Source organism: Leptidea sinapis, chromosome 28, assembly GCF_905404315.1.
Source record: "Leptidea sinapis chromosome 28, ilLepSina1.1, whole genome shotgun sequence".
NCBI lineage: Eukaryota > Metazoa > Arthropoda > Insecta > Lepidoptera > Pieridae > Leptidea > Leptidea sinapis.
Genome location: NC_066292.1, coordinates 6667987 through 6694826, shown reverse-complemented (window position 1 = coordinate 6694826; position 26840 = coordinate 6667987). Strand labels below are relative to the sequence as shown.

The following is a 26840-nucleotide window of genomic DNA, read 5'->3' as shown; positions in this document are numbered from 1 at the left end:
TTACTTGCGTAACAACCAACCCAAAGGCATCGGCCTTTTGGTTCAAAGTTTTTGTCTTTGTGTATTATTTTTGTGTGTTCTAAATACATATGTTTTAAAACCAAATAAATATTTTTTCTTTCTTTCTAAAAATCTATTCGGTTAGGTCAAAAAGCCACTTATGAATGTTAAAACGTACTTCCCCTGCTGTCTAGGTTTAACTTCAACATCATTAATTGTCATCACTCACCTGCAAACAGTACTATTTACTGTTTATTTCCGACACGGTAAGATAGATAGTCTAGATAAAGAATAGAAATGGCCCTAAGATTGACCTGTGGCACCGCCATTGTTACAAGTGAACCAGATAATAATTTTCCATTGATATTGAATCTCTCTGAATTCTATCACTGATATTAGGATGTTATAAAATTCGGAGCAATACCACGGATTTCGTAATAGTGTAGTTTTCTAAGTAACGTTAGATGGTGGACTCAATCAAAATCCTTAGATAAGACAACTAATGCCTAATGACTAATCCCAGGCGTCATAAGTGTTCTTTAGTAACCTGCCAGCATCAGTCGTAGTTTTGGATGAAATAAGTTATTAAATTCAAAATGTTTCTGTAACTGAATCCAAACCGCTTTTTCAAATTTGAGTAAATGTCGGAAGAATAGATTACGGTTTAAAATTACAAGGGTCTGAAGTGCTCCCCAATTTAACAAGGAATATCTTTACAGTGCTACATATTCGGGTCAGGAAAACATCACTGTCAATATAATTGCTGAAAATTCTAGCTACTTCGGAAGCGACTGATTTGATTTATTGTTAACAGCATAACCGGATATTCCCCATACATCGAAATTTTTTAACATTTAACTATTTAACCACTGATTATATAATTACTGTTTACGTAACTAAATTTAAACTCAATATTGTAACTGTTAACATTTTCTTTTAACAAGGATTCTGTAATGAAGTTGGTAGAGCTAGGAATTCCAGTTAAAACTACTGAATACGCGTGAAATGTTTCTCAAATTCGTTAGCAATTACTTTTAAGTATGCTGTAGGTATCAATTTCACTATCTATAATCCAAAGTAATTTTCCTCCACGTACAACTAAACTCTTGAATGAACTTCCTTCTGCGTTGCTTCCAAATGTACCAATACTATATTGTGGATATGACAGGCATATCAAAAAATCATTAGAACGGCAGTGACCACTCACCACCATGTGATAATCCTATGAAAATTTGAGGTTACTAGCGCGTCACTTATACCCCAACGTTTTGTATAATGACTTAAATTGATAATGCATTTAAGATTAAAGGGACCTGCGGAAAACATTTGGTGAGATTTGCTAATAACTATCTATCGCAAATTAGGTCTCAAAAATGTAAATCCTACAATATCATATACCACTTAGGGCGGTTTTCAATCCGTGCTAGGAGCTACCGCGTGCGTTTACTCCTAACGCTTCTGCCCACACGCAATACAATATCCCACCAAAAACCAATCCGCGTTCCGCGCACGTGCATCACGCCACGATGAGATTCTGCGTGACAGGAAAACCGCCCTTATCACTGTTGAAAATGAAACACAATTTGGTAACAAAATAATATACTTATTCAACATCACTTTGTACATTATACTTTACATAAATAACAATATCTACAATAACAAATACATTTGCATCATACAGATATTAAATAAGTTAGAATTATATAATCTTTGTATTTTGTCCTACTCATTTTTGACATGAGATTACACACACACGCACAAATTGTTGACATAAAAACACTATGTTTGACATTACAATAATTACCAACAGGATGTCTGCCACTGCACATACAGTAACTTATTAAATTATAAAATAGGTCTATGAGTTCCGTAGTCCAACAATCAAATTCCTACAATGACTAAACAAGTATTTTCAAAAATAACCTATTTCATATCACAAATACAGTAGAGCCCGCTTAATAAAATTTTTCGCATAATACGCCATTTAACGCCAGTCCCTGTCATTCTTGTCATTTTTAATGCATCAAAATCTTTTTTATACCAAAATAAGTGACTATAATAAAAGTAATTAAAGTTACACTTTTTGTATTTAATTAAAAACAATTTAATTTAATACCTACATATGCGATATTAGGACAATATTATGTAGTACCTAGGTACGTTTTATTTCCCTATCCGGCATCTTGCTTAAGACGCGTTGTTGGTTGGGTTCCTGTGACAACGTGTTAAGCGAATTTTACTGTAGTTATGTTATCTAGTTGATCTACGGCCGTTTTCAATAACGTATCTCTAGTTACGGATACATTGCTGTCACCGTTTAATGACAAGATCTTATCTATCCATAGTTATGTCTAATATAGTTATAGTGCAATGCTTCATGTAGATAGGTTATTGAAAACGGCCGTTAAGTAATATTCACTCCACCAATACAAATTTTCTAATGTAAAGTATGGTGAAATTGAATAAAAATATTTGTTTAAAAATAAGTGTCATTTACGTGACCTACATGAATAAAGTGATTTTGATTTGATACACAGATTTATTGTACCAAGAGTACATTGGATATTATCTGGACTACGGATTTCCAAGAAACGTGTACAGAATAAAGATTGAATCAATCAATCAATTGAGAAAATCTTTTATGAAAGGGTAAGGCAAAATAAAGGATGTGGCAGATACAAAGCAAGATGACATTACCCTCCCCCCTTCTATTGTGAGCTCAACCTAATGTGTATGCTCATATAGTCGTGTGTCACAAGTAATTTTTGTTAAAATTATTATTACGTAGAAGTTATATATACCCTAACATAAGAATAGTGGATTTTATTTTTAGTCAGTCTAAATATTTCAATTGAATTAAAACAAAAATCTTGACGCAATAAAACACAATTTCGTAGTATTGCTACATGAAACTTTTGTGATATCTATTTAATTTTGAGTAACACTATAGTGACCTCATAAAGGTCGATATCAGCTAGTCATAATGACCACAAAAAGAGTCTGCAAGGCAATGGTGTCATTGTGCCCTGTTATTATGAGATAAAGAGGAAACTTCATAATCACACACAAAAGCATTTATGCTATCTTCTAGGATTGCAAAGTAGCATAGGAGATAGTGATATGCTACCATCAGGTGATTTACCAGAAGCTTAAGAAGCCACGTTTTCAACCGCAGTCCCACTGAAAACGTGAGCTGGAAAGGTCACGAAACGTCTGTTTAACTAATGAGAATTAATTTGAATAAGGGGGGCACCTAGTAATATGGGTCCACACCTAGTAGAGGGGCCCTTGCGACTAGCTTGTAATTTTATTCCATTAAGTCAATCTAATTATTTATAATAAAATTTACTAATATATAATAATAAATTGAATAAGTATTTTTATTTATTTATAACTATAACAATAACAAGACATTTATACAAAACAAATGTAAAAACACAGTTACAATTACACGCGTTTTAGTCCTTTAAAAAGTGTTTAAAGGATTTCTGTGAAAATTTTTGCCTCCTGGAACTAGGGTGGGGTCAGATGACAAAAAGATATTGTGTTCTGTATTTGTATTCAGGGTGAAAAAAATCTAAACTATCAAATTACAAAAAGCTGACTTAAGATACAGTTCACAAAAATGTGTTAAATATCCAACAACTGATACTGTACAATTATAATATTCTGACTTTGATTCGAGTAGCACATACACGCATTACCATTACTATAATTGTCATGACAATTATTACACCAGAATAGGAAATATGAAAATATTTATATATGTTAGTTTACATAGCCATTGTCTTAGATAACAAAGTATTAAAAAAAAGGTTATAAATAGATAACAGATGAAGATAGATTAAAACAGATAAAGCTTTGAAAAAAAAAATTGAATTTCCCACAATTGTATTGCCACATGCATTTCATGCTCACAAAATGATAAACATAATGTTAGCATAATTCTGAAGTCATAATAATAATAAATATAATATTTGACTCTTACTCTATAATCACAATATTATTATATCATTAATATATAATACGTAAATCTTTTTATCTACACCCATGCCTTAAATCCTCTATTAAGGATTCTAAAACAGTTAGCTCACTGCCAATATAAAAAAACCCAGTCACTATTACATTATCCAAACGAGTGTTGTAATGTTGTACTGAATTTCATTACAACACTCGTTTGGATGATGTAATGGTTATTGGGTGTTTTAATGTTGGCAATCTTTAATAGAAGATTCACATTATGGGTTTAGATAAAGTCATGTATGCAACTGTTGATAGTTAGGTATTAAAACACTCATATGATACTATTATCACATAAACCCACATTCTTGTTTTAATGCCCCTTATTACACAACAGTTGCATAAATAACTAATTATTTTCAATAATTTACTCCGACCTGGCAGTCAGGATAATGAATGCTTGTTTTATTTCAAATGCCATGTTGCATTAATCCGACAGCTTCATTGCCATGAAGTTGCCATCAGGGTAGAGGATTCCTGTATTATTCTAACAGCTAAGATGCTATGTTGCACTCAGGATAAGGATGCTTGTATTATTCCGACAGCTCCATTGCCATGTTGAAATCAGGATAATGGATTATTCTTGTATTATTTCAACGACTAAGCTTCCATGTAGCATTCTTTTAAATTAACTGCCATGTTGCAATCAGTATAAAAAGTCCTTATATTGTTCAACAAATAGTCTTCATGTTGCAATCACGGGTTTTGAAATTTTTTTCAGCAACTGGATCTCTCTGTTCTTATACAATCATCATAATTTATTAATAACAGTCATACAGTATGTTTTTCTTATACTTCCAGCAACCAAAATTCTGTGTTGCAGTTTTGATAAAAGATTTACTTATGTTTTAATGAATCCAGTCCAACATTAAGGTCTCGGCAAAGGATCTTTATTCTGTTTCTCCCAGAGTCTGTAGTATAGTGACTGCTTATTTGTGAGCAACTGGTCGTGCGTACCTCTCTCACTGATACTCCCGCGCTCCAACACCAGGATCTCGTCCGCATCAGCGACGGTGGAGAGTCGGTGCGCGATGCATATCGACGTGCGACCCACAGTGGCCGCTTTCAAGGCTTGCAATATAGCCTGGAATAATTACAGTTTCTATTAACTACACATTACACAGTAGAATACATACTTGAATATATACATTGATCGACCTACGGCCGTTTTCAATAACCTATCTATCCTTAGTTTAACTTACTAGAGGTAAGACAAATCTATCATTTTACGCTTACTCACATCTCAATAGCCTATCGACATAAACTATTGAACTATAACTTTAATGGACATAACTATGGATATACAAGATCTTGTCATTAAACGGTGACAGCAATGTATCCGTAACTAGAGATACGTTATTGAAAACCGCCGTTAGTCATTATGGCAGCGACCGATCCCCTTCCAGTCCTAACTGTTACAAACAAATACATAATATTTAATTAATGGTGGAATGACCCTGGTGGCTTGGGCACGGGGAAGACCGCTTCTGTGGGACGCGACTTGCGTCGACATTCTGGCTCTTCCTCATGTCCAAGTTACATCAGTTGGTTGGGGCTGCTGCTCCGACTGTCGCACACAACAAACGTCGCAAATATATCGGTCTCATTTTAGTGCCGTTTGGTGTCGAGACACTTAGCCAGTGGGGCCCATAGTCACGGAGAATGTACAAAGTACTATCTACGCGCATCAATAGTGTTACTGGAAACCCAACCGCTGGCAGTATTCTTGGTACGCTTCCCCGAAATGATAGCTTTATTTTAATGTAATTTTTATAAGATTAGTTTTATTTGAATAAATATAAATTAGAACTATCATCTGTTATTCTTGACATGGGCGGCGGTGATTACTTATTATGAGACACCTGCATTGTCTCTTCCTGTTCAGTATAAAACAAACCGGTCAAGTGCGAGTTGAAATCGCGTAGAGAGGGTTCCGTACAATGCCAAAGTCAAATGTTTTTATTCTATTGTGGTATGTTTTACAATTGGTACTCTTACTGAATGTGAATTTTATATTATTTATCATATTATTACTATATTTTAAATTTTTTCAAAATTTTGGCCTCAGTAGTTTCAGATATCAGGGAGGGGGTTTTTTTATTAATTTCCTAATTTGTCCCCCGAAAACAATACTTATTTTTAAAAAAAAGTTATTCACTTTGCACATCTGTGTTTGGGGCATAAGATGACACCATCCTACCACATTCCACCTGATTTTGTACAGCAGATTCGAGGCAAATCGGCTGTGACAGACGGACGGATAGACAGACAGACACACGACTGATCCTATAAGGGTTCCGTTTGATAATGTTTTTGTACGGAATCCTAAAAATGATTAAAATCAGAGAGCAGAGCAATCGAGTATAAGTACTACATACTTAGAATAGAAGCAATGAGGAACATTCTTTGTTGAAGTCTGTTGAAAAATAATAGGTACAACTATCTTGTTAAATATTGGATATTATGAAGATTCTTTTTTCACCAGTTTGTACAGGATGCCGTCTAGATTATCGGTACCACGACGGCGTCCATTTCCGTGAAGAAAGTAATGTGTAAACATTATCGAGTTTCAGTCTAAAAGGCGCCGTAGCTAGTGAAATTCCTGGGCAAATGAGACTTAACATCTTATATCTCAAGGTGACGAACGCAATAATTGTAGTGCCACTCGGAATTTTTGGGCTTTTCAAGAATCCTGAGCGGCACTGCATTGCTATGAGCAGGGCGTATCAATTACCATCAGCTGAACGTCCTGCTTGTCTCGTCCCGTATTTTCATTAAAAAAATGATATTGTTTACGATATGTACATACATGTTCTGTGAGTGAATCGAGGCTGGAGGTGGCTTCGTCAAAGATGATGATGGGAGAGTCCTTCAGGATGGCCCGCGCAATAGCAACTCGCTGTTTCTCTCCACCAGACAGTTTGAGACCCCGCTCCCCCACCGCAGTGTCGTAGCCCTGAAACCGAATAGATATAGACATATTTGTTTTTTTGTTTGTTTGAGTGACAATAACATAACGTATTGCAACAACTCTTGCTAAAAAATTCCGATGCAGTTCAGTTTAGGTACCTAAACTGAATCGCTAAGATTCGTACCATGAAGTGCATATGAGTGAATAGCGTTTTAATCGCATTTGGAAGAATGAACGAAAGGAACTTGCCTGTGGTCCGCGGTGTGAGAAAGAGATGACTTCTACAGTCGTTGCATAAGTGTGACTCTCTTACTTGAACCATATGCGTTGCGTTTCGAGGTTTCGAATGTGTTCGAATCCCGCATCGTTCATAATAATTTTTTTTTCAAATTTTATTTGTGTATTAATCCTAGATGTGAGGGTTATCACTTTAAAAAAACATAACATATTGTTTAGATTTACAAGAGCGACATCTCAAGTCAATTTCCTAATATGCAAATATTGGGGTTGAGCAGGCTATCAACTGTAAAGTAGATCCTGTAGAAGAAGCCACAACCTGAGAGAACAAAGCAAACAGAATTTTATAACGAGGCGGTACTCGAACGGTTAGCTCAGTTGGTTCGAGCACCGGCACGGAACGCCGCAGGTCGTGGGTTCGAATCCCGCATCGTTCATAAAATTTTGTTATTCAAATTTTATTTGAGTAAAACATAACATATTGTTAAGTAATGTGTAAGCATTATTGTGTTTCGGTCTGAAGGGCACCGTAGCTAGTGAAATTACTCTATGTCTCAAGTAGACGAGCAAAATTGTGACGCCGCTCAAAATATTGGGTTTCTGCAAGAATCCTGAGCGGCACTTCATTGTAATGGGCAGGGGTTTTAATTACCATCAGCTGAACGACCTGCTCATCTCGTCCATTATTGTCATGAAAAAAATAACTGCTCGGTACAACAAGCACGTGGTCCGAATATTCGGAATGTGCATACATAATATTTTGCTCTGTGGCAATGATTTCTCAAAAGTTCTCACCTTTGGCCAAGTCTTGACAGATTCGTGTAGTTCTGCCATTTGAGCAGCTTTGTACACCTCCTCTAGAGGCTTCGACAAGTCGCCATAGTGTAAATTGTGCAGCATCGTGTCGTGGAACAATACGCAATCCTGTAACAATGTTTATAAGATTCAGTGAAGTTACCTTCAAGTTACAACAGTATTTGTAAATATTAAAGTTCGTTAGTTCAATATACTAAAGGTTTTGGTCATTAACTATTCTACCCTCTATGCTTTGCAACTCGTATACAGACCAATGTAGCTCTTTTATTTTACTCTCCCAACTTCTCATAGGTCCACCTCTGTTATTTTTTCTGGTGCGAGGTTATCTACATAATATATTAATAATAGTACTAAAATCTATTGAAGTAGGCGTTACTTTGCAGAAATCCATAATTACACAAATGATTTAAGTTTTCTTTAGTGTTGATTCCGCCAATATTTGTTTTTAACAATTCGACACGTGTTTCGCCTCTACACCAGGCATCCTCAGGACGTGTTGTCTCGAGTCTCGTGCCAGATTTTGGCGAGACAACACGTCCTGAGGATGCCTATACAAATATTGGCGGAATTAACACTAAAGAAAACTTAAATCATTTGCATAATACTAAAATCATTTATTTTAGGAATACCACCCGTATAAATTCAAAACACATCAATACAGTATTTGAAAAAAAAAATCAATAATTTGTTAGTTACAATATATACTTAAATCTATGTTAGTTCCTATCGCTAATCCTTAACTTATAAAACTACTTGCAACAGTGTTAACATGAGCCTTGTTCCAAGTTCTCCAGGGGAACTGTCTAGTCGAAATGCCAATGTGCTGAGGAGAACATTAGTGGTACTGTAAGTTTTACATATTAAGTTTAAATATTAAGAATCATTGGATTGACTGTCCAAAAATCACAAGTTGTGGGCGTTATTAAAAATTGCTGTTCACAAAGCAAGCAAAAAGGAGGCCTATCTATTGGAACGAAGACAGTTTTCAATAGACTATACTTGATTACCTCTGGTGTGATTCGCGTACTATATGGTTGCAGATTCATAGATTTAATTAGATCCGTGCTAATTAAACTAAAGACGCAAAGATTCTGACAACTTAGCACATCACATGACACAGTTAAAAACTTTTGAAATTGTGAATGGTGATCTTGTAACCCAATCAAATACCCAAACTCCAGCGAGAATCACCTAGCGATCGACCCAAGGTCTTGCAGATTGACAAAGCCGCTAAAATGATAGCAGTCGTAAGACGTCCACTTACACGAAGACGACCAGTCTTTGTGCTATACAAGTGGAGGTAAATAGTCTCTAAGGTTGCTTACATCGCCATAGCATCGATTTGTTATTATAGTAAGTACCACACCGTACACATTATAAACCTAATATTAAGGGCATGTGCCCCGAACGGTGTCAATATTATTAATACTCAAAGCATACTGCACTAATAACCCTGACTTTTTCTATTATATAATTTGTTGCATCACTATACATATTATACTGTAATTGAAATGATTTTTAAAGCGATGAAAATGTAAATCTTGATTTAAAATAGTGGCAATGAGTTTCTTGCTACTTCTACTCATTAGCTCAACCCTTTACGAAGTAGCGGTAGATTCAATAAGAAAAAATATTTTTATTGACATTCATAAGTGTCCTTTCCGTGACCTACATGAAAAAAGTGATTTTGATTTGATCTATATCACCGACACGCTCATTCTTCAAACCGCAACTCAACTTTACAACCACAATGTCATTGTGGTGGCAGCACTGCCCAGGTGATCACTGTACATGTAAGTTCTGGTGGCGCTATAATAACGGTGGCAGCGGTACCTGCGGCACGATAGCGATGGCACGCCTCAGGCTGGCGAGATCCACGTCCCGGATGTTCTGGCCTGCGATGCGGATCTGTCCGGCCTGCGGCTCGAAGAAGCGGTACAGCAGCCGAACCATCGTGGACTTGCTGTCAACACAAGTACGTTTATTACTTAATTTTTAACATACAACTTGATTCCTTATCATTTGTATTTTATTATAAAAAGTAAAGTATTTATATTTACACCCAACAAAAATAAATTGTTATTTTATCTACACCCATGCTTTAAATCCTCTACACATATATCTATATATCTACAGATTCTAAGCCAGCTAGCTTATTGCCAACATTAAAGCACCAAATGTCCTAATAACCGTTACATCATCCAAACGAGTGTTGTAATGAAATTCAACACAACATTACAACACTCGTTTGGATGATGTAATGGTTACTAGGACTGGCTTTTTAAATGTTAGCAGTAAGCTAACTGTTTCAGAATCTTTTATAGAGGATTCATATTATGGGTGTAGATAAAGTCTTGTATGCAAGTGTTGATAATTAGGTATTTGAACACTCATGGTAAACCTACATTCGTGTTTTAATACCCCTTATTACACAACAGTTGCATAAATAACTATTACAATAATATAACAAAGTAAAACAATATCACAGCCATCTATGGGTGAACTTGAAGAGATGGAGTTATTTAAATCAAAATCTTCATAAGAAAGAAGCATCAAACAGTAGACAGAATTAATGTCAACCTCGTCAGGAGGTAAATAAACTTCATTTAAAAACTAAAACTTCAATACACTATTAATAACAAAACTCACCTCTTTTTATTACAGTATCTACTTTAAACTATTTATTATTACTGAATTATGTTGGCAAGTTCATAATTTTAAGTGCAAATGAGATTGACAATGGACAATGACTGTTATATTGTTTGATAAAGTCCTAGTTTATTTCAACTGTGAAGATCGGACATGCTAAGGTGCCATCTATCGCTCTTCAACGCTAAGTTGAAACCGGTAGCAAATCAGTGGCGCTACACGCGACAATCACGTGACGTATGTGTGAGCGCTAGACATTATCCTACACACCATCTCTTCCGCTTGCGACCTCCGTACGAGGAAGTTGTGTCCGAGACGTTCTCAGCCGCGCCTCGATTATTGAAGCCACGTTGGTTCCTGTAGTGCCGTGCACCCGTGGATGCTGCTTGTGACGAGGAGCAGTAGAGGCAGGTGCCATAGGCATTGTTCCTTTTTCACACTTGTTTTTATTACGCCTACCAAACTCCATATCGAACATAAACACATGTTCTTATTAAATTGTATTAATCTCTTTTAAATATCGTTGATTTTTTATATCTTTTCCCTATTTTTTTGGTGTATACCAAAATCTGCCAACTCCTGTGGTCTCCACTGGACTGGCGGCTGTCAAAGTGATTTTGTGCCTGTTTGATATTCGCCATTTTGGCGCTGTTGGCGATGTAGCGAGAGTCTGCGGTACTAAAACTAGAGATGACAACCTCAGCAAATATCGATAGATGGTGGGAAAAAATTGTGTACTTTATTACGTTGATTCTTGAAGTATAAAAACAGGAAACGAACGAAATTAATTCAAAATGCAAAAATACTTCCGCGTATTGTCCGTTGCAGCCATTTGTATTTTGAGTCAAAATTTGTTCTCTGGACGCTCGTTCTCTTCAAATCGGCACAAAAATTTTGCTGTAAAACTTATGGAATAGCCAGTCCAGTGGTTTTTATACAGGTCAGTGTATCTATCAGATATCAAGTATCTACGATTGTTCTCGGTCACACTACTCATACAATGAAAACCTTTCTAATGTTCAATGCTTTGCAAGTAACTTAAAGCCGGTACACTATCTGAGACTCTTTAAATTTAAATAATTATTGTTATAATAAAGGCTTTAATATTCATAGGTATAGCTATTACTGACAAATCCGCAGCCTTCATATTGGGAATAGAGAAGATTTCATCAGTACGGAACCATCTAGTACGAGATAGATTTCCACTTACCCACTGCCGGAGCCCCCTACGATGCCAATCTTCTTGCCAGCTGGGATACTGAAGGTCAGCTTATTGAATATCGGTTTCCCATTAACATATTTGAAGCTAATATCCTCGAAGTCTATGGTGGCGGTCTTCGCGTCCACTTTGAGAAAAGGAGCCGATACTTTCTCCTATCAAATAGAAGGAATATAATTCTAGTCAGATTCTAGCTAGACAGGCACAGTGTTCCACTCTGGAAACTAATTTTGGGGAAATAAATTATAAATTTTAATACTTGTTTTGAAACCTACGGCTGTTGGAAATATAAATAAAATTTTCAGGATGATACGATATGGGTGTAATGTACCCAAAAAACTACGTACACCTTTCTTAAAGGCCGGCAACACTCCTGTTTTTCCTCTGGTGTTACAAGAGAATGTGGGCGGAATCAATTAACATCGGGTGACCAGTACGCTCGTTTATCAATCAACTCTTCCAATAAAAAAATAAAAAAGAAATCTTATTGTCCATATATAGAGACATATTTGAAAAACGACTGTGGAATCGAATTTGACGTAAAATTATGGCGACAAATATCGATTTCAACCAATTACTTTCACTTGTTTGTTTGTTGCCTTGAACTATGTGACGTCATAGTACAGGCGCACCAAGTTCCAAAATGGCAGTAATGTATGTCCGTGTCGGTTGACTATTTAATATATAATTTTTTTAATACTTTTTAGCTGCTAATATTTTATTATTAATTATTATAGCTTTAAAAATAATATACAGACAACATATTCTACGTGGGAGAAGGCGATAGTAATTACTTTAAATATAACACATAGAGTATCTGTTTCTAGATAATGAACCCTCATTCTGGGGCTGGTTACCTTGACTCGTGATTGCACCGTCATGAGAGTGAACATGGTCTGCATGTCGATGAGCGCCTGCCGCACCTCGCGGTACACGGAGCCCAGGAACCCCAGCGGGATGGACAGCTGGAACACCAGCCCGTTCACCATCACCAGGTCGCCCACCGTCATATTGCCTAGACACGATCACATTGACAGGACACGAGTCTGCCATTGAGGCGGAGCGAGTAAATAACTCATTCAAGATAACACACAAATTGCAAAAAGATAGGTCCATATTCCTAAAGGCACTTCAAAACGTATAATCCTTGATAAAGTGTATTTCTGTCACTGCCTTTAAAACTGTGCACGAAAGGTACTCCGCTAGGATGGGAAGAGGCAATGTGATCTCTAGGACTATTTTCTGGCAATCGCTTAAACTTGTACCTAGTTAGAAACCGCTTATGACCCGTACAGCTTATTTAGTAAAACTCTGTGTAATGGAGGTGAGGAATGGTAAAGAATGTGAAGAATGAATGACTCATCTGATGTTGCAGGAGAGTGTGAGAGATGGTCATTACCAACCATCAGGTAAAAAAGGAAGGCAGCTAAATGGGTGCTCCAACAGCACCGTATTCTAGAAGTACCAAAGAATAGTGTGCAAGCACTTTCTGCGTTTCGCTTTTTTTTATGGAATAGGACAAACGAACGTACGGGTCACCTGGTGTTAAGTGATCCCCGCCGCCCACATTCTCTTACAACACCAGAGGAATGACAGGAGTGTTGCCGGCCTTTAAGGAAGGTGTACGCGCTTTTTTTGAAGGTACCCATGTCGTATTGTCCCGGAACACCACACAATGGAAGAAAGCTCCTTGAAAACCGCACTATGGAGGACCGCCACACATCCAGATGGTGGGGATGATATCCTAACCTTGTGGCGTGTCGTGCGAAAGTGGATTCTTTGAACGGAAAAATAATTTACTGGGTTACTGAAAGGAGGATGGCGAGAATGCATGTATATTGGGACCCACTGAAAGAAGTGGCGTACACCATGGAAACTTGTTAATAATTGTAGAACGTAACAAAACTAAGAAAAAAGCAAATCGTAAGCAAGTCTAATTAAGTGGGAGAAAAAAGATATACCTACAACTAAAATATAACCTAAAATTATTAAACGATATCTATTGTTCAATCAATAATTTGTATCTTATATGGCTTATTACTGTCTGCTAAAATATAATATAATATATATATGTGGAAGGTTGGCCAGCAGCTAATAATTGAGGATTCACAATTCAATATTTTTTCAAGCAGGTATCGAATCTTTTAAAAATACTTACTTGCTGATTTTAGTATCAGAAAACTACTTAATAATTACTGATTTGAGTAAGTATAGATAGTTTGATGGTGTCGGAACATCCATATAAAGAATGACTGTCATGTCAAAAAAATGTAGATGTCGATTGCGCAAAAGGTTCCGTTATTGCAAGATGGCATACTTTTTAATCCTACTAATATTATAAATGTGAAAGTTTGTATGTCTGGATGTATGTTTGAACTTCTTTAACGGAAAATCTACTGTGTAAGTGTAATTGTTACTTATGAATACAACTAGCGCCATCTCTTATCAACTAGCAAGCAAAAGATCAATACAATTTAATTTATATGGCAAAACAACGTTTGCCGGGTCAGCTAGTAAATTATAATAATTTATTTCTTTTGACTCCCATATCTTAGCGCCTCAATATTTTTTGTATAAACATCATATAAACTTAAATTTATAATTAATATAAACTTGTACTTGTACGATGCTTCCTTAATTTTTAAATTAAATGGGTCCATTCTCACCACCCTCCTTTAACATCTAAGTCTCAAAGTAATGTAAGCGGAGTCAGTCTTGTGTGGGTTGCAAGGAAGGGCTTCCATCAACCAAACTCCCCAATGATGAACGACCCGCTAGTCTCGTCTCGTAACATTTTTCTCTCACCTTGTGCAATTTCCTTAGCCGCCATGATCATAATTGCTGAGAGCCCCGCGCTGAAGATGGCGTGCTGACCGAAGTTAAGCAGCGCGAGACTGGACGCGGTCTTCAGCGAGGCTTCCTCGTACTTCTTGAGGCTTTCGTCGTATTTCGCTAACTCGTATTTCTCGTTGTTAAAATACTGTAAAAAAAATATAAATAAATATTTGTTATTATTACTTACAATTTTACACTTTAACGTTTATTTAAAATCAGTAAAGCGAGAGTCACTCTTCGTGTGTGAGTCTGTCTGAGTTGGAATTCGCCTTTGTCTTTAAAGGAAACAAGAAAGGGAAACTATAACAAAATGTAAAATTTAATTAATTTGCAATTAACCATTTTGATTTTCTATTTGTTGTTAAAAAGGAAAATATCCAGGCATCTTAATTATGTTCACTACGCTTTAGTCGAAACTAAAATTTGACAGACAGCAATAAGTTGGTCTTATGTCATACTAAAAGAAGTACACTGCTGGTTCACTACAAGAACTAAATTTATATTACAATTCACAAAGTATTATAGTGTTTCTTAACAATATGTTATGTTTTTAAAGTGATAACCCTCACTTCTAGGATTCATTCATGAAGCCACAACCTGAGAGTTGAACAAAGCAAACAGAATTTTATAACGAGGCGTTACTCGAACGGTTGGCTCAGTTAGTTAGAGCACCGGCACGGAACGCCGGAGGTCATGGGTGCGAATCCCGCAACGCTCATAAAATTTTGTTTTTCAAATTTTATTTGTACATTGTTTCTTTACTCACACTGTCATCCGGCTACATTTTAAAAAATGATGAATTAAACTTTCACGTACCTATAAATGACATTCACCCTGATAGAGCGATTTATATGAAATGTTTTAAAACAATTTTAGGTATTTCAGTTTTATTGTAAACAGATAGATACTAGAAGATATCTTAGTACTGGAAACAGTCAAGCAGTAGTGTGTATTTTTATTTTCAGTTTAAAGGGTAAAAAATATTTCATCTAACGAGCGCAGTGATGCCGCTCAAAATTTTGGGCTTCAACCACAAGATCAGAAGAACGTCATAAGAACTTCATAAAGGGAAATGAGACATTAGATAGTGAATAATAATTTATAACCTATATTTACCCAGAATTCTACGTGTATTTTCTTTAGTTTAGTTACGCACTTTCAGGCATATTATCCAGCCCCAATCACGCATCGATACTAAAATGAAATTCATCCAAGTATCGAAAATAAATATGTATTCATATTAATCATATAAATGTTTGCACTTACCGGGATTCGAACCCAGCATCCTTTACCGAGGTCTGTGTTTTTTTAGGGAAAAGGAGTACAAACGAGCGTACGGGTCACCTGGTGTTAAGTGATCACCGCCGCCCATATTCTCTTGCAACATCAGAGTTATCACAGGAACGTTGCCGGCCTTTGCCGGTGGTGTACGCGCTTTTTTTGAAGGTGCCCATGTCGTATCATCACGTGAAAGAAAGCTTCTCGAAAACCGCACTGTGGAGGACCGCCACACATCCAGATAATGGGGATGATATCCTAACTTGTGGCATTACTAACCACTAGGCTATTTGTGAATTACTGTAATGAGCACCTTGACAGTTTCGTAGTTAATGAGCGAGTCGACGGCCTTGTTCCCCGCCTCGTTCTCTGCACGGTTCATGTACACTCGGAACTTGGTGCGCCACTGCGTCACGGCCAGAGTGAACACGCCATACACTCCCACGCAAGTGAACGCGAGACCTGCCAAAATCCAAGCATACTACATATTGATGTAAAATTAGATATAAGATTGCGAGAGACTGGAGCCTAAACTAAGCCTTAATTATTACTAACACTATTTTGTAAGCGTGCAAATTGTGATAGATTACTTTGCTCTGTTAGTTATAACACAGGTAATATATTTTAATTAAAGATTAGTGTATTTTATTATATAATTTCTTAGATTAGATTTAGATTTTTGTTATACTTAGTTGTATGTAATTAAAACGCTTATTATTTGTGTCTAACTATCCGTTAAACAATTCTCAATTGATTATTGCAGACTTTCAAATTTTTCATACTTTTTTTTCACCGGTTTTAGTTTTTAACTCACTTTTAGATTTGTAATAATGTATCGATAAGCGAAATTAGCATGTAGTGTTTACCTTTAAATGATTTTGCATACCCTGCATATTTTTATGTAAAATCGCTGGTAGACAAATAAATAAATAAATTGTTCTAACAAATATGGATGTAATAATAATAATCATTTATTCAAGACTAATATATGGTACACAATATATGGTACACAATCTTTTGTGCCCTACCCTCTGCGGTTGGATACCCTGAGTTGCAGAGACTAGGTCCATCCGAAAGGTTATACATTAGTATACATAATTAGCAAACTCACTAAAAAGAGGAATGTGTGTGTGTGTTTTTTTTTTATTAAGTCTATGTTGGTATGTCAAACTGTGCACATGTGATGTATCCGAAATAAATGATTATTATTAAGCCATTAAGCCTATATCTTAGGATTCCAGGTTTTCCAACTTCAGACGTTTAAATAATTCCCATGCAAAATGTGATTTTATCAGTTTATTTATACAGACAATGACCTAAGCAATTTTTGTTGCCACCATAGACTGAATAAAGACTCATATAAAGGTAAGACAATCCTCCGCGAGCAATCGAAAGAGTAAGCGATAACAAACTCACCAGCAAACGCTGCTCCTCCTTTAAGTCCCAGGATAGAGGAGACCAATATTAGTTCAAACACAGTTGGCACAATATTGAACACCATGGCGGACAGCACGAAGTTTATAGCGCGGGATCCGCGGTCTATTGTCTGAAAATATACTAATACAGTATTTTCTTTGATTTTTTTTTTTTTTTTTTATGGAATAGGAGGACAAACGAGCGTACGGGTCACCTGGTGTTAAGTGATCACCGCCGCCCACACTCTCCTGCAACACCAGAGGAATCACAAGAGCGTTGCCGGCCTTTAAGGAAGGTGTACGCGCTTTTCTTGAAGATACCCATGTCGTATCGTCCCGGAAACACCGCACAAGGAAGCTCATTCCACAGCTTCGTGGTACGAGGAAGAAAGCTCCTTGAAAAACGCACTGTGGAGGGTTGATTAACGCGAGTGTTACACATTCTAAATAAAACACTTCTAGAGCATTAAAACGCGTGTAATTGTAACGGTTCTACATTAGATGTTTGCGTAGCAGTTACATTTTTATTTTAGTTAACCCGACGTTTTGAAGACCTTTCCAGATCTCGTTTTCAGGGGGACTGCAGATGAAGTGAGTCAAAGATAGTATTTGTCATAGCTGTCATTATGAAGTTTAGCGACATTTATTTCCTCGGAGGTGGTATTTGCTGTACACAGATGGTTTTTGGCACAATTTACTGACATTCTTCCTCTTCTTTTTTGGTATGTGTAGTTATGGGTATTAATTTTAATTTAGAGATTATTTACTTTTAACTAACATAAAAATGTAACTTTTACGCAAACATCTAATGTAAAACCGTTACAATTACACGCGTTTTAATCCTTTAAAACTGTTTTATTTAAATATACTAATATCACAACAAATCATCAAGGAAATATTCCAAACATCTTGAATCTAATATCGCACTTAATGTACTAAGTAACCTCTTTATATTATGAGTATAATTACATAAATACTAATTAATTAATGGCTTTGGACACAAGTCCTTTAAGCTATAGATACTATGCTTTGGGATGTCAACAGATTCAAAACCGCTCTTTCTAAAAAACAATTGCATCATAAATCTTTGAGTGGTTGTGCTTTTGCAGTAGCAGATGTGATACTATAGGACATTGATAACAAGATAGCTATATAGCTAGATTGGTGGCATCACAGCCCTGGTTCAATGTGTCACTTCAAGCAGCAGCTTACTGCATAGTTCTAAAGAGTATAAATAACCATCAGATTTTTTAAGCTGCAAATCAATCAGTCGTCAAAATCAGTGAGCAGTTTTGATAATGTGATAACTATCAAATACCTGTGTGGAATATAGTTGGTGGAATGAGGTAAAATTACCCCTTTAAATTTTACCCCCTAAAGAAGTTTGCGGTTAACCACTTAAAAACTATTATTGTCATATCCTGGCTGTTAAACAACATTTCCCTTAATGCCTCAACTAATATAGTTATCCTGGCTCTCGAATTGTTCAAAATTCAAATATTTTTATTCAAAATAGGATTTAAAATCACTTATTGAACGTCAAAAACTACCACACATTCAAAAGGGACTGCCTCAGACCTGAGAAGAATGGGCGCAAGAAACTCAGCGGGCTTTTTTTTAATATAAAATATGGATTACAATGTGATATCGTACAATAAACATTTATAATTAAAGAGCCTGAGGGTGTTTGCTTTATTCCCAGTCCGTGGTGTCATTAAGAAAATCGTTTATGCTATAATAACCTTTCCCACACAGACGTATTTTATCAATTTGTGGAACAATTGCTTCCATAAAAAATACTACTTATTTAAAACAAGTTTGTACTACCTTAGACAAAGCACCAGTCTGTCTCCCCAAATGAAAACTCAAGTCAAGATTGTGAAGGTGCGTGAAGACATTGCAGGCCAATTTCCGTATTGAATGCTGGGCCACTCTGGCAAACACTGCATTCCTCAGTTCATTAAAACCAGCAGCTGTTGCTCGTGCAATACCATCTAAAATTAAAAATTTAATAAATAAATAAATAATAGAAATATTATACCTATCTGTCAGCAAAGCTTCTCAACATATTTAGTAGATAAGTCTTATAATAAGGAATATTGGTATTAGCAAAGATAGATTTAAAATGTAATGAGAACAGAGTCACGGTGGGTAGGCACACTTGCTGACCTATAAGCTTATAGTGCAAGACACAATGACAAAAGTGAGACAGGTAATCGAGTGAGACAGGGATATGTAGCTTCTCTAGTCTCTGCTAAGACATATTATACTTCTGTCCCTGTCTCTCACATTATAATGTTATAGAAATTTTCCATTTTCATTTTCTTTGATATTTTGTTATAATTGTAAACTGTTAGCGGATAGAATACGTAAATATGAATATATTAATACCAATTTCGTTTATATAAGTTAAATAGTCGTCAATATCTATTGAAGGTTGATTTTAGTGAAAACTATGTAAATTGGTAATGTTTTTGAATAACTTTGTTATCAGTAAGCACGCTTTAAAAGGAATGAAGAATGCAACTCGGTGGAAAACCAGTGTTAAAACAGCTCCAGGTCTTATTCAACAAGGCTCTATTCGAGGGAGTTACTCCAGGTGCATGGAAAAATGCGGTGATAATTCTACTGCACAAGAAAGGTGATGTCACCAATCTTTCAAATTACCGACCTATTTCGTTACTCAACCATGTGTACAAGCTTTTCACCAAGGTTATAACAATACGGCTTACCAACAGACTTGACTCGGCGCAACCAAATGAACAGGCAGGTTTCAGAAGTGGCTTCTCGACGGTTGACCACATCCACACAGTCCGACAACTTATAGAAAAGTGTAACGAATTCAACCAACCCTTACCCTTTATAGATTTCGAGAAGGCGTTCGATACAGTTGAAAACTGGGCTGTGATTCACGCTCTTGAGAGAAGTCAGATCGACTATAGTGCGGCTACACTGCAAGTTAAGCTGCAAGACCTTACAAAACCGGTTCCCGTTAGGTGTGAGATGAGACAGGGGATATAATATCCCCAAAACTTTTCACGGCCTGCTTGGAGGACATATTTAAGCTTCTCGACTGGTCCAATAGAGGCATAAACATCAATGGAAATACCTATCGCACTTGCGCTTCGCAGAATATATTGTACTATTAGCCAGCAACTCTGGATGGCCTACAGGCTATGTTGGAGAAGCTGTATTCTGCATCTCTTAACGTTGGTCTAAAAATAAACAGTCTAAAAACAAAAATTATGAGCTGCAATGCCTAGGCTGAATATGTGACCGTGCACGGTCAACGGAACGACAGTGTTGCCGAATACGTATTATAAAGGAACGTGAGATAAAGCGACGTATTCAGTTGGGATGGGGGCTTTCGGCAAACTTTCCGACGTGTTCAGAGACAAACGAGTGACTTTAAACCTCAAGCTCAGCACATTCGAACAGTGCGTCCTACCCGTAATGATTGATGGAGCCGAGACTTGGACGCTTACTCGGCAGCTCGTCCACCAAGTCTCCCAAAAAGCTATGTTGGCGATTTCTCTACGCGATCGGAACACCGAAATCCGCAAGAGAACGGGACTAAACGACATAGCAAAAACCATAACTTCTAGGAAGTGGAAGTGGGCGTAGGAATGTTGGGAGACAGCCAGCAAGATGGACGGACGTTTTGATGCGAGCTGCTGGATGCGGAAAACCCAGGACCGCACAAAATGGTCTAAAATGGAAGAGACCTTTACTCAGCATTGGGTAGATCAAGGTTGAACAAGAAGTTATCAGTTAAGTCACGTAAATGTATTATATATTATTTTGTAGGGTTTTTTTGTGCTGTTTTGTAATATATAAATATTAATATAATTATTTGTATAAATAAGGAGATGTATCTCTGCGAGAGAACGGCGGAGCCAAAGTGAAAATTATTACCAATTGACACTCGCGATGATGCCCACTATATGGCATAGCTCCGCGACGGGTAAGCACGTACGAATGGAGCTGGAGCATTGGTGTCGGGAATTAGTTCCGGAATAAATGTGAAGAAACCGGCCAATCACCCTTGGGGTATATATATACCCTGGGGGTATATATTAAGCTAAATTTCGTTATTGACATTAAAGTGGTTTGATACAAGCTCATTATAATTATTATATTCATTATTTTGTAATTAATATCAAACGAAAATCACATGGATTTATTTAAAGCTTTAAAAGTTAAAAATAAATTTAAAAAAAATTGTATTTGGTGGATGCAATTACTAATATGAAACTAATCACGACCTTCATGTTCATGAAGCATCCTTACACAAACAATGAAGTCCAGCTCTAAACGTTTGATGCATCCAATATACGATAATTTATATTTATACAGTTAATTTTTTATTACTTTTAATGAAATAATTTATATTATTTAAGTATGATTCATATATTGGATGCAGCACCTTACAAACTAATTTGTTATGTTATGTTATTACAGCCATTGTTGCCGTTGAGTTTCTTGTGTGTTCTTCTCACAAGCTCAACTTTTTCCCAACATATGACAAATTCATTAATTTAAAAGAAATATTTGTAGGGACAATTCAAAAGAGCTTACTTTAAGCCTAATTGAATAAAATTTATTTGACTTTGAATATTAATGTTGCCTTAAGAAAATAAATAAATTATTGACAAGAAAATGTTGCGGTGGCTTTAATAGTGCTAACAATTATTACATCAATGAATCAAAATCAAACACTAAAAAATCAATACATACATCCAACTAATAAACTGAAAGCAGTTGTCCCCAAAGCCTGCGGAACTGTTGCCATGCCCAACAAAGCATCTCCAGTGGGTGTAGTAGTTAAAAGATTTACTTCATCCACAGCATATTTGAACAGAAAGGGTACTGTCACATTCATTACTTTGGCACCAAAAAGTAATGACAAAGACAGCATAACTCGGTTCCTTATCATTGGATTATCCTGTAATTAATATGAATAAATATTTTACAACTGTCTCTTGAGATTGCAACATGTGATTTTTGTTATTGATTATTCATTAAATAGGTTTGTATTACAGTCATTTCAACTGAGTAGACTTTATATTTCAAAAACTTCAATTTGGCGCTCATATTCTCAAATAAACTCTTATAATAAATAATTTTTGTTTTTTATGGAATAGGAGGACAAACGAGCGTACGGGTCACCTGTTGTTAAGTGATCACCCCCGCCCGCAATCTTTTGCAACACCAGAACTTGGTATAAAAATATCCATGGGCACCAGTCCTCGACACTAACATATGTGAAACATAGCGGCACCAGGCCGCTACTTCACGCCGGTATTCTGTGTGTGTTAATTAACCCGGACGAGTCTGGCCCGATTGTGCTGACGTCAAAAGACGGCAGCCTGACTTTCCACTTCTAAAAGGCCCTTAGTCGCCTCTTATGACACCCATGGGCCTGGGACTACCCTATTCTTTTTACGCCCCGGGGAAAGTATAGGGCAATTTGCTACTTTTGCTATCAGGAGAACTAAAATATTACAGATACAAACACAGGGAGGTTGATTTATTTCAGTTATTTCCATGGCCTTATGTCATATGAAATTTTTTAAGGGAAAGCAAATTGTTTTGCAAAAAAGGGTGATTATGGCAATCTATAATCTGAATTCTAGAGAATCACTTAGAAAACATAGGTTTTCTTACAATATCATCCCAATTCATTTATAATAATATATGAATCGTTTATAATGGAATGAAGTACATTCAAAATAAAGATGTACATACTATCAAAACAAGAAATAAAAAATATCACTATTCTTAGACTAAAATACAAAATTTATTTGTATGTCTCGGTGTGTAGTTATTAATAAAATTTAAAATAATTGTATGTTCATTCATATAATTACATGTCTAACACCTAAATTCCAAAAAATTATAATCACCTTATTCCAAAAGCCTACTTACTTTAAGATTAAAGAATAAATAGAGGATAAAGAAGTATGGAAAACAAATGCCCAGGGCATATACCTACCTTATAATAATTCATCATATTAAGTTTGTATAGTCTTATGAATGTAACATGAATATATTATTTTGGTTTGTATAAGATCATTTGTGAAAAAAATACATATATACAATAAACTAAAATGGCATTGCTTGCGGCAGTGTAGTGTGGCGGATTGTCTACTTCCCTCAAATATGTTTTGAAGGGAACAATGGCTGGTCCATGTGTCAACTTGTAATCGGATGCTGCTTGTAGTGCCTGGTTAAACTGTTATAGTTAATAATTCTTTGCATTGTACAACTATCATGTTCACAAAGCATCCTTACACAAATAATAAATTCAAGCAACCAGTTTATTTTTGTTTCTTTTTATGAAATATTTGATATTTAAGACACTTTTAACACTATTCATATATTGGATACAGCACCTCACACTAATATGTTATGTATTTCACAGACATCTTAAAATACTCTATTTGAATGAAAGGAGTGGCCATTGAATTTCTTTTTATGTTCTTCTCACGAGATCTACCTCTTTCGAATATATAGTAGATACAATAATAATGAAAACTCTATATTTAAAATTATCTTCAATTTGTTTAATGAATTTTTTTAAAGCTGTATTTTATTCATTTTCTCCTGATGATACAAAATTGAGACATAAATATAAACTAATAAATATTTTCTTAATAATATTTGTAAATATAATGATGAAATTACCTTTGGCCACACATATTCACTCATCCCCCGGACCATATCCATTCCAGACACTGGTTTTGCATCTCCAAGGTTGATATCTTCACGAGACAAAACAGATGCACCTGGATGAAAGCAGTCTCTCTTTTGGATACCTAAGGATGGGTGAGAATATCAGGATTGCAATAGGAAGGTGCACACAATGTGGGATGAAGAAGCTGTAACATAGTAAGGATTGTGGAGGAATGGAGATCTGCTCAGCCAGGCATTAATAACAAAATGGATGAAGTGATGGAAATGTGATTATGAAATCATAGCTGCAATCTAGATTTTTAAACAAAAAGGGTGATTTTTTAACTAAATACAATTCAATACAAAGAATAAAGATATTTAAACTGGTACTGTTTGCACTAGGTAGTGGTCTTGAAATACATGAATAACTTAATTTACACACACATGATTAGAGTTTATGGAAACATGAAATTTTGTTTAGCATTGTTAACATTCCACAACTTAAATTGACAAGGTCAAGCAAATATTACGCAATACAAAAGTAAAGTGAATTCAAAGGCTTACATATTTATTTAATTTATGAAACAATTATATTATGCAATTTGATATTTTAAAGTAAAATGTAATCATGATCTTACCAACTGGAATTTTCCCAGTTTTAGGTTTGTTTGCCAAAACTGCCGCCAAAACATTTTTAGCTGTATCCTGACCCCCTCCTGAACTCGTAGGCGATGATGAGTAATACTAAAATCCAATGAGCAATATATTTTACGAAAACAAACAACAATAAAAACATAACTAGCAACATCATATGTTTATTTTAAATACCGTACCCTATAAGTTGCAACTGCACAATAGTTACAGTACAAATTTATATGTGGCTTATTTACTATAGATAACTTGGTATTCCGAATTGTTTTAGTAAGTATAAAATGATTTTTTAAAATTTTATTGAATTTCCGATTTGATAGCAAAGCAGCCGCCATGCTTACAGATTGAACTTCATAGTTCCTCTGACAGTCAGATAATCTGACTTCTGACTTGAGTGTGTCAAATGTCAAATCAGATTATTATTTTTTTAAATTCACCCAGGCTCTATGTCTATAGACCCCACCACCTGGATGTGTGTAGCACTGTGGAGGAATCCACAGTGCACAGTGATTCCTCTGGTATTCCAGGAGAATGTGAGTGGCGATTAATATCCTTTGACATGTAACCCATCTCAACAGATGGTGGAATGAGTGGATGTTACTTTAATATGTATATAATATTATACTAATTTAAAACATAAAAGATTTTTAATATTGACATCACACATGACGGCACGTAGTTCTATTCGATTATGGATTGTTTGTTTGTTATTTCCAAATAACCACAACGATAGGTTGATTGGTTGCAAGCTTGCAGCTCTAGGCTCTGTGTATCTATATTTGAGTTTAGAAACAAAAAATGTAATGATAGCAAGTATTCTTAATAACTACGAATTTACAAGTGATAGATTCACTGTATGGTGTAACAATAAAAATTATACTATTTTAAGCAACAATAAAGCACTTACATGAATAAATTCTAACGGAACAGTATCGAAACGAACCGTTTGTTTTTATTTTTTCTGACTACTTGTGTCGCATAGCAGTGGACTGTACAAATTCTTTCATACTAACTTGGTACCCATAAATTAGTTCATCCTGTTGCATTTATCCATTGTATTTTATTTTTGGATCTAATAGAAACCTGAAATAGAATATTTTTATTTATTATTTTATTACACATAGTTATCATGCCCTTTAATTTATTATCAATAATAGGAACATGTCCAAACGTCGGTCTAATTTCCTTAATCTACACAAATACTGTTGTATATAAATACTAATAATAAATACCCGCTGGATGCTATTTTTATTTTACAAAAATAAACTTTATTTAACCCAGTAATGCCCGAACTAATTTATTATAGATTTTTTGTATTTTGAACATTGAATATTGTTGGAAGGTTTAAATCGCGTTATATTTATATTTTTGTTTTAGGTAATTTGGAAGTTTGAGAAAATACACGTGTCCATATGGACACGCTAAGCACTAGCAATAGCTAAAGAGACGAGATACTAAATTTCTCTTGAAGTGGTTAGCAGGTAGACATAACAAAAACAAGAGCTTATTATGGGAATTATTTATTGTTTATTGTGATATTATGCAAAACATGGAACACATAGGCCGACATCGCACATCATGCATTTTGTTCTTATAGCTGACGTCTTTTGATTTGCAGTGCGGGCCGACGCATTTCATTTTTTTTTTCACACTTTCGCACGTAATGTTTATGCCATCAAATTGCGCTGTGTCAGCTAGTTTTGCCGTAGATAGTCTTCCTGGACCATTAGCACCTACTCCGTAAGTTTTTAGGTAATTGAGCACAATTTCTCTTCGAAACTCCAGCTATGGCAACTTACACATGCATCCAGCATCCACGTAAATAGGGACCAATACCACCTCTTCCCTCTGATATGTGTCCTATACATATTTATATTTTCGTCCATTCTATCCACTCCACCCATATATTTTTATATTCTCCTAAAAGAAATGGTCGTGGTACTTGGATAGTTGCTTTTTCATTTTGGGAGTACCATTTGACTGTGGACAGTGGTTGAACGCCAACATTGTTGGATGCGATAGCACCGATAGAATTATCCATCAATTTTACTACAATAGAAAAATTCACAGTACCCTCTTAGCTTTTTCTTCATCATTTTATTTGAGGTCAACTTTTGACATCTCTGCAGACGGT

The 26840-nt window shown here is 35.7% G+C and overlaps 1 protein-coding gene across 2 annotated transcripts; it reads right to left on the bottom strand.

Moving 5' to 3' along the window:
* Nucleotides 1–1582: 1582 nt before the first annotated feature.
* On the bottom strand, nt 1583–25061 carry LOC126972957 (iron-sulfur clusters transporter ABCB7, mitochondrial). 2 transcript variants are annotated; one of them, XM_050820056.1, is made up of 14 exons: nt 24889–25061; nt 24694–24799; nt 24068–24198; nt 22118–22325; nt 19208–19374; nt 17382–17511; nt 16279–16427; nt 14658–14832; nt 12710–12867; nt 11844–12007; nt 9818–9947; nt 7964–8092; nt 6830–6976; nt 1583–5104 (listed from the first exon to the last, which is right to left on the bottom strand). In XM_050820056.1, the coding sequence occupies exons 1-14, from the start codon at nt 25039–25041 to the stop codon at nt 4889–4891; spliced, it is 2163 nt and encodes a 720-aa protein (XP_050676013.1). In that variant the 5' UTR covers nt 25042–25061; the 3' UTR covers nt 1583–4888. The 2 variants fall into 2 exon arrangements, with proteins under 2 accessions (XP_050676013.1, XP_050676014.1); XM_050820057.1 differs by having other exon boundaries at nt 24068–24144.
* Between the last annotated feature and the right edge of the window lie 1779 nt (nt 25062–26840).

What these genes read in the sequence shown, in the direction of transcription:
- LOC126972957 (XM_050820056.1), bottom strand. Translation starts at nt 25,041, where the DNA reads ATGGCGGCTGCTTTGCTATCAAATCGGAAATTCAATAAAATTTTAAAA. An exon ending in AGGAGGAGCAGCGTTTGCTG is followed by an intron (nt 16,428 to 17,381) that starts GTGAGTTTGTTA and finishes GGATTTTGGCAG; the next exon opens with GTCTCGCGTTCACTTGCGTG. An exon ending in CCATCGCTATCGTGCCGCAG is followed by an intron (nt 8,093 to 9,817) that starts GTACCGCTGCCA and finishes ACATTGTTACAG; the next exon opens with GATTGCGTATTGTTCCACGA.